The following is a 15590-nucleotide window of genomic DNA, read 5'->3' on the forward strand; positions in this document are numbered from 1 at the left end:
TTGTTTGGTGGGCCCGGGCTGGATTCGAACCCTCCACCTTAGGTGTATGTGGCTGGCACCTTAGCCACTTGAGCCACAGGTGCTGAGCCAGAGCTCCCAATTTCAAGGGGCCTTCCAGCCTCTGTTTTCCCAAGAGCAACCAAGAGAAGCAGCAACCATTTTCAGCCTCATGACCCATCTCTCTTTTTCTTCACCCTCTCCCAACCCTCCCTTCCATCTGTATTTTTATTGTATATAACATGTGCCGGGCATCAGACGTATCCTCAGGGACAGATCTACAGATCTGGATATAAGTATGACATAAAGTTTCTGAGAAAAACAGAAGTCTGTAGGGAAAGAAACAAGAGCCTCTACTCTTACCTTTCTAAAAGACAAAAATTAAGAAGGAAAAGGGTAAACTGTATCAGAATGGAGCTAAGTCAGTGCTGGCATACTCTGCTGTGGGGCACAAGTCTCTCTGGATCTAATCCTACTAAAAACTGTGAGGGATGGTGCACCCTTGATAGATACATTCCTGCATTTTGAGGGATATAGCTTACTTACCACAGGAGCTGTGTTAGGTATAGAAATTTCAGATACACAGAAACACAAAGCAGAAAATAAAAAAGTGCTCATAATTCTATTACACAAGACAGTGTATGAGAGCATATGTGTACATGCATTTGAAATAAATAGGTTGACAGGATAGAACAGTTTATAAATTGCTGGTGTATTTAATACTGTATCATGTGTTCTTTGTACCATTATGAATATTTATCCTGCCTTATTTCTGAGATATTTTTCTCTTTTTATTCTTTGCTCTTTCTTTGTCTCCCTGAGTTTGACTTTCCTTCCTCTAAACTCCTCTTATATCATGAAGTTCCCTCGGGACGACAGTTTCTGTGACTCATTCAGTCTGGTTTGGGGGTATCAGGTCATCATTCACTGGTCTCCACTACTGCCCATTCCCCAATGCCTTCTTTCACGGTCGCCTTGTAAGCCCTAAACCTGTGTTTTCTTAAGTGCCTATTAAACATTTCAAGAAGGGTATTTCACAGGGAACTCAAACTCAGACCATTAAAACTGAATTTATAACATGACCCGCAAAACCAGATTCTGCTAAAGATTTTCCTTAGTTATTACAGAAATAATTGGTTAAACATTCACACTAGAAAGCTATTACTTTGACTACTCCTACTTTCTGACTCCCAGTGTCCACTGATCACTAAGTATGAACTTTTCCACATGCAACTCTCTCTCTTATTGCTCTGTCCACTCTGGCACCTCTGCAGTGGCCTTTGTAGAGGACCCTCATCATCTCTCACCGGGCCACCGCAGCAGGTGCATAATGTGTCTCCCTCTACTACATCCACTCATGCCTACGCCAAGGAGCGAAGGAGACATGAGGAACAAATTTAAAAATAGTCTGTTTTTCATCTAGGAAGTTTTGCAGAGAAGAGTGGGAAAGGAAAAACATTTAAAAATACCCAGCAAGAACAAGGTTAAGGCAAAGTTTATTTGTTTTCCAGAGTGGGGAAATTTAAGGAATATTTATAGGTAGCAAGAAAAGGAACTAGTGTTAGGAGAGAAATCTGTAATACAAGAGAGAGTAAATAGATAGGATAAGTTTACCAAGACTGTGGGACAGATTGAGAACCTAGCACAGTCTCAAGAATGATAGCAAAAATATCCATTATTCTCTAATTACCCAAGAGAAGAATCTGGATTAATTTTTTCCTAGAAATATCTAAAATATTTCTGGAAGATGTCACAACAATGAAGGGAGCCTTCTAATAAATTCTCTAAAATACATTCTATATAATGTTGAAGCGCCCACCAGACACAATTAGCTCTACCTTGACTCTGTCGGCACGGTTGTTGAAAAGTCCGATCCGTCTAATGGTGCTGAGGATGGGATCCGTGGAGTCATCAATCATGTTATGAGTGGTCACAGGGGGCAGTGACTGTCGCTGTATGAGAGGGAAGGAAATGTCAGTCGCAGAAGGAATTAATAAGTGTGACTAATTGCAACAACAGGTCCTTGCTTGACATTTCACCCAAGCTTTACGCCTTCAGTGTTTTGAGATGACAGGACTGATGACTAAGTTTTGTGTGTTTCAAGATAATGGGTTGGAGAATTTCCTTCCCCTACTGTGACTATGTGAAGCGTTTGTTTGTGACCTGCAGCCACTATATGAAAGGCTTGGATTTCATGACTACTTCTCAAATTTATCTGGAATATAAGGGTGTCCTGAAATCCTGACTCCAGATAAATTTTACAAGTTTCTTTTAGCAGGGATATCCTCCAGTACCTGATACTTTTTTTTTTTGAGACAGTCGCACTGTTGTGTCAGCCTTGCTCACAGCAACCTCAGACTCTTGGGCTCAAGCAATCCTCCTGCCTCAGCCTCTCAAGTAATTGAGACTACAGCTACCTGCCACAATGCTTGGTTAATTTTTCTATTTTTAGTAGATACAGGGTTTTGCTCTCGCTGAAGCTGGTCCCAAACTCCTGACCTCAAGCAACCCACTGGTCTCAGCTTCTCAGAGTCCTCAGGTTACAGGCGTGAGCCATTGTGCCCCCCTCTGATACCTCACTGTTGAAACAAGAGTTTTGGTGTAAGCCTAACAAATTTGTTTTACCTTTTATGCAGTAATATTACTTGACAGACACACATTCACATTTCCTCTGTTGAGATTCAAATTCTATAATTATGGAAGTATTTATGACGATTTTTTTAAGTCATATATACATAGGTCATGAATACATTTATGCCTTTGTGGGATTCAATGTGTTGATTATTTGTACAAATTGGAGTGCTTACATCCTACTAATTAACATAGCTTTCACCTCTTGCTGTTTCATGAGTTTTTTTTGTTTTTTTTTTTTTTGAGACAGAGCCTCAAGCTGTCCCCCTGGGTAGAGTACCATGGCATCACAGCTCACAGTAACCTACAACTCCTGGGCTCAAGAGAGTCTCCTGCCTCAGCTTCCAAAGTAGCTGGGACCACAGGTGCCCGCCACAATGCCCAGCTACATTTTGGCTGCAGTCGTCATTGTTGTTTTGGCGGGCCTGGGCTGGATTCGAACCTGCCACCTTAGGTGTATGTGGCTGGCGCCTTAGCCACTTGAGCCATAGGCGTCGAGCCAGTTTCATGAGATTTTTAAAAGAAGCCCTTAAAATCATTCATGAAAAAATACAAACTCATAATTTTACTATGTGAAACTGTTTTTTCTAGTTCTTAGGTCTAAAAATGTTCCAAAGTAGCACATTTTAATGAATTGAAATATTGATTTAGGTTGATTTTAACAATTATCAGAAATGGGAGGCACTTATTTCCTTATTACCTGTGTTGAAAAGATGGCTCTTTTCATAATTGTTAGGTCATCTCGATCCAAAATACTGTTCAAGTCAGGAATTTCACCTCTGTGGGGAAAACAATATTAATAATAAAAACAAAACCATCTGGCACTAAGGCAGTGCTTCCTGAGCATTAAACATAAGTTATATATTTTACTTATTTTAATAATGCTTTAATAAATAAACACATATTAAATATATATTACATCAATATATATTTTAAAATAAAGTCTCATGAAATCTTCCTTGGCTCCAGGATGACACATGACCCCTTAATGAGTTCCCTGCTGAATTAGAAACTTCCTGCAGATATAAATGTGTCCTCATTTCTATAAGCTGTTTACAAGTTTTGTCAAATGAGTAATAAAATACTGCTCACATGACTTAACACATCTTCAAAGGCTAGTAATTCCTTTATATTGGAACAAAATATACATTACAGTGTCTGAGTTTACAACATAGTGTTGGAACGGTCAAGTTTGAATAGTGAAGCCTTAAATGTTTGAAGTGTTAAGTTTATTTCAAGCACCTACCTTAATAATGCATCGTAGAGTTTTTTCCCAAACTTTTCCTTCACAGAATGGACAGTGTCCCTGTTCAGAATGGAAAGATCTACAATTTAAACAATATCACAACTTTTCACTTTGATTTGCGAGGACAATGCTGTTGCTTTGCCAACATTCTTTGAAATCACAGGTCTCTCTTTTACAGCTGCTTCTATTATTTAAGTATTTGCCAATTTGGCTTGGTTCAAGTCTCCAGAGCTTTCAACAGAACACTCTGAACAGCCCAAAGAGCTTTACCTTTTTTTCTTGATAATAATAGGTGTAGGTTAGAGAGCAGGAGGGGGAGTAGACAGGGGTATAGATGTAACAGGACGGAACTTAGCTGCTAATCGCTGAATCTGAGCTGAGAGTATGCAGGGGATCATTGGGCCAATCTCTTTACTTTGGCATATGCTTTTAAATTTCAACACTAGAAAGTTTAAAAGGTTTTTGACTTATCTTTAAAGATTTCCTCAGAAGGTAGCTCATCTCCAAGTTCACATAACATCTATCATGTTACAGACATTACACAGTCTAACATGGTAGCACAAGGAGTTGACAGCCAAGTAGTATTTATACTATAATAATCGTAAAGAAAAAATATATACAACAGAGGTTGTGCACTTTGAAAAAATCCATTTACACTTATCACTTGAGAACATTCTCAGGATGTTCGATTACCATAGCTGCTTTCGCACTGCCTGTCCTTTCAGCGTTTCCACGTTGAAATTATTTGTCTTGGCAGGCATGATGAAAAACACCACCACCGTGACATCACTTTTATGCATCTGATGAGGGAGGAGAAAACACAACAAAGTCAATATCAAAAATAAAAAAACCCTGTAACACATGGACCTTAAACTTTGACAAACTGTGTTTTAAGATATCATTAGATTAAGACAATCTATTTACGATTCATGGAGAAATTATTCCCAAGACTTTTTCAGATATTTTGATTTGGATCTGGATTTCAATAAACATTTGTCCATTAACAGTTGGCAAATTCAGACATAAAATATTTTGATGGATCATCTAAAATATGTAATATGCTTCTCTGTGGTTAAAAAACTATTACTACTTAAATGAAAGCTAATGTTACAAGGGAAAAATGAGTTCTTTAAAATTTCAGATTGGAAATTCAATAAGGGTTTAGGTTTGGTTTGTTCTTTTAAAATTATTTTTAGCTTACTCACATTGATTTGCGCAAATAGATCATTTCCATTTCTCTGTTAATGTCTTGATTATTATGATGCTGCAGTTTGGCTTTTAGTAATAAGGGAACAAGCATATTCTCAATACTTTGGGGGGAAGGCGGCTCTGTGCTGGGTGTTTTAAATGCACACTTTAATGTAGTCCTCATAATAACTGTGTATGATAGCTCTCGCTTTCCTCCTTTTATTAATGTCAAGGTAAGAACTTTGAGCTCTATCATAGGTTAGTGGCAAAGCTGAGACATACTGCTGTATTTTTTACTCTGAAATCAATGTTTTCTTTTCCTCTTCCCACAAGTATTGGCCTAGAATGTCTCAGAAAGAAATAGCATATTAATCAGCTGTGAAGATGAAAGTATAAACTCATTTAAAACATGAACATATGAATGTTCGTGTATTCTGTAAATGACAGACTATTTCCTGACTCTGGGGCCCCTTACCATCTTGTTCAAGGCTTCTGCCCTCCAGGGCCTGACATTCTATTGAGGAAATCAGTGCAAGTCACAGAACAGGAAACTCCCCCCAGGAATAGCCAATGTGCTATCAAAGACTAAATGCACTGTATAGAAAGAGAATGCTTTCTATTAACTTCTCCAAGTATTGTGGTTATCTTTGATGTCTAGTATAATAACAATTGTTTTTTTTTCTTCACAACTAAAATTAAAGTGAATGTTTAATAATTATATGAATCGATTTATTAGTAATGTCCCTAAACGTGATAAATGTTTGATATAGTTGTGACTCTCTTTATAAATCGGTTGACTGAATGCATATATCCATTAAAAAACAAAATAAGATTATTCCAGAATAATCTTTTTGGCTTTCAGTTCTTATTTATAGACTTGGGTTTTTATTAATTTACTGCTTCCTTGTGAATGTGTTTTTAGCAATCTTTTAGCCTACTTGGTACAATGTCTGCTTTAAGATAAAGATAAATCTATGTCCAAGATAAAGATTTGACTAAAGAGTAGTACAGAGCCCAGGAAAGTTAGGTTATCATAGTATCTCAGTAAGGTTGAAATTCTAATCTCCTATGAATATTTTCCTATTATTATTTATTATTCTACATTTTTATGTAATAGGATTAGAATATAAACCAATAACTTCAATCAATAGCTGTGATATGGTACCATTTTCTATTATTCCTTTGCCATGTTTTATTGATGGGTTAGTTGGGAATGCATTCACATTTTAAGTCCCACCTACATGAGCAAAAAAGGATTCCACATGTTGGAAAAGTAAGAGCTTCCTTTCACTCCTTCATGCTTTCACGTGTGGGACATTCCTAGTTTAACAGACTCTCGGAGAGGAGGCATGGCTGGGAGTTGGGGGAACAGAGTCTGCATGTGTCTGTCCTGTTCTGTACTTAGTGCTGCTGTGAGTGGCTGCCAGCCACGTGGCACAGGTTACTCTGCAGGCCTGCGGCAGGTGGGGGAGCCTGGTGACGGCGTGACCTGCCTGTGATTAGATGACTAAGTGTAACCCCAGGGTTCAGGACTAGGGCACCTGGTGTCATACATCCAAGCCACAGCTCCACTGTTTTTTTTTTTTCTTTTTTAAAGTGCTACTTTGCTCTCCATTTGCTCAATTTCGCATTTATTTTCCAATAGAGCACAGACTTATGTGGAGGAAAAGGGATATTCTAATAACTTTATACAACCTAACACAAGTTGTTAGATAAACTTGATGGTTTCTTAAAAAAACATACTCTTGACAACAAAAGAAACAATACGATAACTCACACATGGAAACTGAAAGAAAGCATTTTTAGAAGAATTAGCATTTTAAGTCTTCAAAGTCACATATTCTCTTGAAAGCGATTTAAGAAACCAGAAAGTTCTTCATGTCCCACAGAAGAAAGTCCTCCCTACACAAGTACTGTGTCACATCCTAGAACTGGCTAAGAGCTCACTTACCCGCAGCAGGAAGTTTAGTCTGGATAAGGATTCTAGGAAGATGTCAGCACCTTTGTTTGAAAACTCATACCTCCCAGCAATGAAAAGGAACAAAGTCTTTTCAAGATCAAAGTCCAGATGACTAAAACAAAACAAAACAGTTGCAAATAAAGTAAAGCAACAGCCACAAGATATGCGCATGAATTTTGTTAAAATAAAAAGGGGGCTGGATAAGGTAAACACCTACTTTGATAATCCTGCTTTCTCTCTACCCTAAAATCAAAAGATCCCTAAAATTGCATGCTAATTAAAAAAAAATTGAAAAAACATACCCATAGAAATGACCCCGAACAAAATCTTGGATCCTAGCCTTGTACATGGCATGTAGATTTTGAAATTCATGCACTGCTGAAAATTTTTTAACATTCAAGCCATTTGGAGTGATGACATCTGGAAAAGCAAAACAAAATAATCATGAAAGCTTTCTTTGGCAGAAGAGCACCATTGTAGAAAAAAAAAAGTATTTCAAATTTATAAAGTTAGATGTTTCTGACTACCATGGAATTTAAAATTCATTAAACTTCAAAATCCAGTCATTTGATTGAACTAGAAAATTTGGAGTACTTGACCAAAATAACAATGAGTGACTGGTACAATGAAACAGTCTAATCACTAACAATAACAATAATTTGTGTAGTTTTCACTAATTGATTGCCCTCTGTGCACTGGTACTGATCTAATGGCTTTCCAAGGTAACTCATTTAAATCTTGCAAGGACCAAGAGAAGTCAATGGAATAGGTACTCTTATCTGCATTTTCAGAGGTGGAAACTGAGGCACAGAGTTGTTAAGGAGTCTGTTCACAAACACACAGCTGATGAGGGGAAGCAGAATCCATGAAGTCTGCCCCATTTGCTGTGTCCCCTGTACTAAACCACTTCCTGCACCTTCTTTTCCACAATTATCTGGGAAATCTGTGCACTTGGAATATAGGAAAGGCAGCCCCCCTTTTTCTAACATCTATTTCTTATTTCTAATACAATTGATTCATTTTTTCCCAGAACATTTCATTGCTGAGGCAAGAAGACATTCTTGGTTCTCTGAATATCAGTGTGTGACAAAAATGAAAGTAACTATTTGGGGCAAAGGATGAAAACTACTGAGTTAAATACATTGGTTATCACATTATTAGCAGTAAAAAATAAAAGCAAGAAGAAAGAAGATCTGTCAATAAATTTAGCATATGGCAACAGAGATTTTGTAGTGAAGAATTAAACCAGAAGTATAAGCATGTCCCATGATTGTGAAGACTCTTTTTATTATTTATTTTTATTTTTGGAGACAGAGTCTCACTCTGTTGCCCAGGCTAGTGTGCCATGACATCAGCCTCGCTCACAGCAACCTCAAACTACTGGGCACAAGTGATACTCCTGTCTCAGCCTCCCAAGTAGCTGGGACTATACACACCGCCATGATGCCCATCTAGTTTTACTATTTTTAGTAAAAACAGGGTCTCGCTCTTGCTCAGGCTGTTTTGGAACTCCTGAGCTCAGGTGATCCTGCTGCCTTGGCCTCCTAGGGTGCTAGGATTACAGGTATGGGCCACCATGTTTATCTTTTTATACCATTTGAATGGGGCTTATTTTGTGCCAGACTCTATTGTTTCTGAAAAAAGTTAATTTTCAAGAAACCCTAGAAGGTAATTTCTTTTATTTGTCCCTACTTTACAGATGAAGAAACTGGCCTACAGTAAGTTAAGCCCAACATCAAGTAACTACAAAGCTACAGAGGTTGGATTTAGAAACAAGGCAGCCTGACTCTGAAGTCTCCACCTTTATCTACAGTTAATACAGCTCATCTGAAAGACATAAAAGGCAAAGATGTTTGTGGATACCAGCATATAATGGCTTCAAATCCTTTGGAATTTTATAAATTATTTCACTAACAATTAAGAATAAAAGATCTGTGTCCCAAAAATAATTATCCAAGTTTATTAGCCTAAAAGAGGTCAATGAAATCTTCTAAGAACCATATTTATAGTGAATAATAATCTCACACAGGCCTAAATGCAGTGATATGCTGGTAAAATTTAACCAACAGCACTCCATGGAAGAGAGAGAGAGAGATGGACTTCATTTACAGCACTTGCCTATTTCCATGGTGTAAATACCCTCTTCATCACTGACTTCAAGCTACCAATGTGAAGGCAGAGTGGGGAAGTGATGTGTAGCACACCAGTACAGTACTTCTACTGTACATGATATACAGCAGAACCTCCATAGTTGACCACCTCCCTACACTGAGCACTTCCCTAAGTTGATCTAATTTTCATGACTGTATGAGCACCACATGTTATGTATTGGTACAGTAGGCCTAGTTTCTTTGTTGACCATCTCCATGTGTTGACCAGTTTGGTACAGTCCCTTGGGTGGGCAACTTACAGAAGTCCTGCTGCAATTAGAAGTGATGTCTTTTGGCTATTTATACAGTTATTTAATTGTAAGTTTATATCATTCAATTTTTAATAATGGCTGTATCTAACAACTAGCTGATGAAATTCCTGAATCTTAACAATTAGGTCTTACAAGCCAGTTTGAGCTGGTTCTAGCACACTACGGTCTACATGGCTTAAGAAATAAGTTTTAGGCTAGGTATGGTAGCTCGTTCTTGTAATCCTAACACTCTGGGAAACCGAGATGGGTAAATAATTGAGCTCATGAATTCAAGACCAACCACTGCAAAAGTGAGACCTGTCTCTACTAAAAATAGAAAAACGAAGGCAAGAGGATCACTTGAGCTCAAGAGTTAGAGGTTGCTGTGAGCTATGATGCCATGGTACTCTACCCAGGATGACAGCTTGAGACTCTGTCTTTAAAATAAAACAAAAATGAAAAAAGAAAGAAGTTTTAAAACATGTTTCCACACATCATTGATAGATATGTACTCTTAACATAGTTATACAATTTTAGTTTTAGCTTTCTTCTAGAATGAAAATATTTACATAGAATTTAATCATCACAAATTGTATTTAAAAGTATTCTCTCGGCTCAGCGCCTGTGGCTCAAGCCGCTAAGGCGCCAGCCACATACACCTAAGGTGGAGGGTTTGAATGCAGCCCGGGCCCACCAAATAACAATGATGGCTGCAACCAAAAGATAGCTGGGCATTGTGGCGGGCACCTGTAATCCCAGCTACTTAGGAGACTGAGGCAGGAGACTCGCTTGAGCCCAGGAGTTGGAGATTGCTGTGAGCAATGAAGCCAGGGCACTCTACCCAGGGGCTCAGCTTGAGGCTCTGTCTAAAAAAAAAAAAAAAAAGTACCCTCTCAATCTTTACTATACTAGTAAGGATATTTTTAATTTGTGATACATTCAACTTTGTAGTTGGTATTGCTCTAAATTGAATTTTATTAATTAGTAAAATTAATTAGCATATGTAAGTAGAATCAGTTTGCTCAAGCCATATAGTCACATCATTTAAATTTCAAAAATTCAAAATATGTACCTTGAATGGTCTCCCTTCCACTTGTGTTCCCTAATTTCTTCCTCTCCCTGAAGCAACAATGATTACTAACCTCTTGCTATTCCCTCATAGTAGAAGACCTCAGTGTTATCTACCTTTCTGATGGCTAAGCAACACCAACATAAAGGAAAAACACTGACTAGACTATAGTAGTAGCAAAAGTTCATATTAAGGTATTAGCATGGGTTCAAAAATCAACAATTGCCAAACTACACGTTGATTGTATCAAAGACCAAATGACAAAAAGAAAAATAAAGAACATATGGTATACACTGCATTCGCCTGTGTATTTGTAGTAAGTAAATTCATTATATTGCCTTCTCTGTAATGTTTTACATAAAATATCACTCTTTTCAATATCAAAAATTATTCTGAGTCAAATTTATGGTAAAGGCATACAGTAATAAGTAGACCTTTGTAAATTAGTATGTAGTGATATTTTTAAAAATATCTGGTCCTATGAAAGTTTTTGGTCCAATCAACACTTGCCTCTTGCTATAAGCTGTGCCCTCAGCATTGTGGTTGTGGTTTATTCTTTTAACCGGGAAGAACTTCATGAAAAACTAGAGACTACAAAGTGATAGTTATGCTACATGCTGCTGCCTGTCCCCGGCCAAATGCTCTTGAAAAAGTTTATATGTTTAATGATCTACTAAAAGTCCATTGACCTTGTTGAGCCACAAAATGTTCAGAGATTTCACAATTTCCATCAAGCCACTACATGATTCTACCCCTGCTCTGAAGTGGACCAGATAGTTGTGTTTATAGTGTGGTAGAACTTCAAGGTGAAGCTCGATTGTGGGTAGCCAGTAATACAGACGAGTCAGTGATCCACACAAATAATTGCTGACATTCCCTTTACAAAGGATCAGGAACTGAGCTGAGTGTTTTCCTTGTATTATCTCTTTGAATCATTGCAAGCATTCTAGATAAGAGAGATAGGATTATTGTCCTCATAATGCTCACAGAGCACTGAAATAACTTTTACAGTGTCACACAGCTAGTACCATCTATTCCACAGAAAAATCATTTTTCACCACTACTCTGCAGGTGTATCCCTAAGAAGACAAAACTTTAAGAAAATACTATATAGGGAAAGCAGGACTCAGAATATAATCTCTGAGAATACCTACTTTCAGGACCAAAAGAAGTAAAAACACTAGTAGAGGCACCAGAGAAGAATCATGTTGGAGAGAACTCAGATTGTTCAGTGCCATGAAAAGTAAGGGAGAGAGGTGTTCACCACCTTTAAATGCTAGGGTAAAGTTAAGGAACATTAATAAAAGCAGAGAATGCTGAATTTGGTGATTGAGGAAAGCAATTCCAGGCCAGTGCTGGAGGGGACGATTGAGTAGGTGGATGTACCAACTGTGGTCTACTCTCCAAGATAGTTGGCAGCAGGAGGAAAGTGACTATATATATAGACATTTGACAAGGTAGCACCCTTATGAGAAATTTTCATTTTAGAGTAGAAAAAATAAATCAATCTTGTTAGCTTAGAAAAAGATATTGTGGTTAGGAGAAAAGGAAGACCCGAGAGAGAAGTGAGCATATTGATGGATAAATTCCTATAAGAGGCAAGAGAATCCTTGGAAAGAACAGAAAACAATACCATAGGATCTTAGCACTGCCATCACTTAAGTTTCTTGGATTCTTGTTCTGTTTTGTTTTGTTTTTATAAATCTAGCACTTTGAAATATCTCCTTTAAATATTCAACCTGTATACTAGGGACAAGACAGAAGAATTAAGCAAGGACTATTTGGTTGCAACTAACAGAAACCTATGAACACTGACTCAAGTATAATAATGAGGAATTCATTAATAGAATGCTGCAGTGTCTCATGGCAAAGATTTAGCTGGGCCTCAAGAATGACTTTAAAATGTGGTCAGAATCACTGTGGAGGACCTCTGTAAAGAATCTCTCTCAGACGGTTTCTGCTTCTTACAGAACTTTACTGCAATTTAACTTTCTTTGCCTCAAGTGCAACAGGATAGAAAAATGATGCTGTTGACAGCTTCAAAGCTGAGGTCCCATTATATGAAAGTGCATTCAGAAACTCATTTGAAGGGGAGCATTTTGATTGGTCCAGTTTATGTCAGGTGTCTACCCCTGAACCAATCATCTGTGGCCAGGGGGTAGGGTCATGTTTTCTGAGCATGCTTCTTTGCTTTGAGAACTCTGGTTGGGTTTAGGGACAGGCAGCCTGGGAGAGGTAAAACAACAGGTTTCTATCAAACATGCCCCAAAAGGCAATGTACAAAAGGCAGGACTGGGGTCGGCTCACACAAATTTCTGATATTTTCCTGATTTTCGTTTTCTTAAAGAAGAGTCAACTCAGCTTGCTTACACATACCAGGTTACTAGGACAACCCAATTCACACCTGGGGCATTTTAAGCTTAGCTCATTTATTCAACAAGCACAGATTAAACACTTACTTTGTTCCAGGTATACCTCAGCGTTGGTTTCACTGCAAACCTACTGAGATTGAGAATTAACATATATGTAAAGGTCTGGCAGAAAATAGTGAATACAATTCTTCCCTAGCTACTGCTTTAATAGCTGAAAAATAAAATCCTTATACTTTAAAGTCATTTGGCACTGAAAGACAGTTGACAGATTCAGGGATAATAATTACCAGGCTTTCTCTTCAGCATATGTTCTGCCTCTATTGCTGTTATTTCAGAAACTGTGGTGAACACATGAGCACAGTGAACAGAGGCCCGCTCCATGCAGTACCGGTGGTAAATCTGCCTTTCCCCAGCCTCTTTGTCTATGTTAAACTGTTAAAAACAAACAAATATACATTGGCTTACACTGGTCCTTCTACATAAGCCAAATGAAATCACAAATCTCACAATCACCTTTCCTCAAGGCTTTGTAAAATTTTATGACCACAAAAAAGTAGTGATAAATTTTTATTAAACCCATTGCCAAATACATAACTGCTTATGCTTTAAAAGGCATTGTTCACTTAATTTATTCTTCTAAACAACATTTTAACTCCCTAAGTAAATGATGTTTCTACTTTGCTGTAATCAGATACATTTCTTTGATTTTGGCATTTTAATTATACTTTTACTTATCCCACATCTTAGAAATATCAAGCTAATTCTATTTCCCAAAGACCGTATCATATTTTTCCCATAAACAATGAATCAGAGCTGACATTAAACTTGACATTGAAAATAAGGATAATTATTACCATTCTTAATTCACTAAAAGGGAACCTGAGAAAGAGAAAAAAACAAATGCTTGTCTATGGTTATATAACTCATTTTATTTTATAATGGCAGGGTGTATGGTTACTCTAATTAGCTATAGTGTTAGATTGTGTGATCATTATTATCCTGATGTATGTATGATCTTAAATACAAGTCAAATCTCCAATAATCACTTAATAACTGGTGACTGCAGTGGGCTTTTGCCACTTTGCTTAGTTGTTGAATGTTAAATCTCACATTGCTGCATGTAAAGCTGGTAGTATCTTAGAAAAATAGTATATAAGATTTCTGGCATTATATCAGCAGGGCACTTTTTATAAGAAAGATTATTAGTAGTACCTCTTGAATACTATATTTCAGGGACTCTTTTAAGCATAATATCATATTTAATCCTCATAAACCAATAAGACATATACTTTGTCTTCATTTTATAGAGAGAGAAAATGAATCTTTTAGATGTCAAGAAACTTGTCCAAGATCACATTCGTATTAAATACCTGAGAATAACTCTTTTTCTATGATGAGTTTTCGAAGTTAATTTTCCAACTTATTGTATACATGTTCATGTTATCAGTATCACCTCTCAAATGTAGTATTTTCACGTTCAAGGACCATGATGAGGTATTCACCTTTGTATCTCCAACTTGGTTCAGTGAATAAAACAGCATTTAGACTAAGACATAAAAGTGTAACTTGGCAAAAATTATTTGGAGCTGAAATATTAGTTTCCCTAAAGAATAAGTACATAAAGTATTATGGCACGTGCAGAAGAGAGGAGGACATATGATGTGACTGCCGTTACTGGGTGTAGAATGTAAGAGACAGAGGCTGGCAAGAAATAATGGGCCAGATTACCAAGGGCTTTGACCATGAGACTAGGGATGTAGCTTTTATCCTGCATAGGACAGAAAACCTCTCTGAAAGGCTGTCTTTAGAGGTGTGGTAAAGAACAGGTAAGAGAAAAGTAGTCAAGAAAAAATATCTCTAGAAAGAAGTATGAAATATTTTCCATCTCACTGAGTTTTTATGAATTTCAAATGACAGCACATTGTCAAATGCGTAGCACAGTGCCTGGCAAGTGGAAAGTGCTCAATAACTTTAGCTGTTATTACTACTGTGTTGTTGTTAGAGAACAATAGAATATTTCACAGATGAGGCAACATTTAGCATTTGGACATTTAGAGAAGGGAAGATAGGCTTTATAAGTGAATAAACTGGAGTGTGCAAAAATACAGGATGGGGATGGCAGGAGCCTAGCAAGCCCAAGAGAGGTCTGGGTGAGGTCAGAGATGTGCACACCCTTCTGCTTTATCTTTTAGGTGGCCATATTTGTGGCTTTACAGAAACCCTGTTTCACACATTACCAGCCTTTCCCCATATTTAAGATCATACATTAAAATCTCTGTCTGATAATTACATCGTTTAGGACTGTGGTCCCCAACGCCTGGGCTGTGGACCCCGGGACCAGTCTGCATAGCTTGTTAGGAAGTGGGCCACACAGCAAGAGGTGAGGGGCGGGCAAGCAAGAGAAGCTTCATCTGCATTTACAGCCTCTCCCTATTGCTCATCTCTGCTTGAGCTTCTGTCCGATCAGTGGCAGCATGACATTCTCATAGGAGTATGAACCCCACTGTACACTGTGCATGCAAAGGATCTAGATTGTACACTCTGTATGAGAATCTAATGCCTGATGATCAGAGGTGGAGATGGAATGCACTTGAATTATCTCCAAACTGACCCCACTCCCTGACCGACCCATGGATAAATTACCTTCCATGAAACCAGTGTCTGGTGCCATAAAGGCTGAGGACCATCGGTCTAGGACATATCTGGACCTGATTCTTTTGAAAATG

General features: G+C 37.7%; 1 protein-coding gene across 1 annotated transcript in view; it reads right to left on the reverse strand.

Moving 5' to 3' along the window:
- Positions 1–15590, reverse strand: part of GYS2 (glycogen synthase 2) — a 57514-nt gene that overhangs the window by 19502 nt on the left and 22422 nt on the right. Inside the window, exons 5-11 of the mRNA XM_003792450.3 lie at positions 13152–13296; positions 7325–7442; positions 7014–7134; positions 4568–4674; positions 3875–3934; positions 3329–3407; positions 1836–1949 (exon numbers count right to left, since the gene is read on the reverse strand). Of these exons, the coding sequence (XP_003792498.1) occupies positions 1836–1949; positions 3329–3407; positions 3875–3934; positions 4568–4674; positions 7014–7134; positions 7325–7442; positions 13152–13296 (744 nt within the window). The remainder of the gene's footprint in view (positions 1–1835; positions 1950–3328; positions 3408–3874; positions 3935–4567; positions 4675–7013; positions 7135–7324; positions 7443–13151; positions 13297–15590) is intronic.

The sequence above is a fragment of the Otolemur garnettii genome, unplaced genomic scaffold (assembly GCF_000181295.1).
Source record: "Otolemur garnettii isolate 467f Iridium unplaced genomic scaffold, OtoGar3 scaffold00057, whole genome shotgun sequence".
Taxonomy (NCBI): domain Eukaryota; kingdom Metazoa; phylum Chordata; class Mammalia; order Primates; family Galagidae; genus Otolemur; species Otolemur garnettii.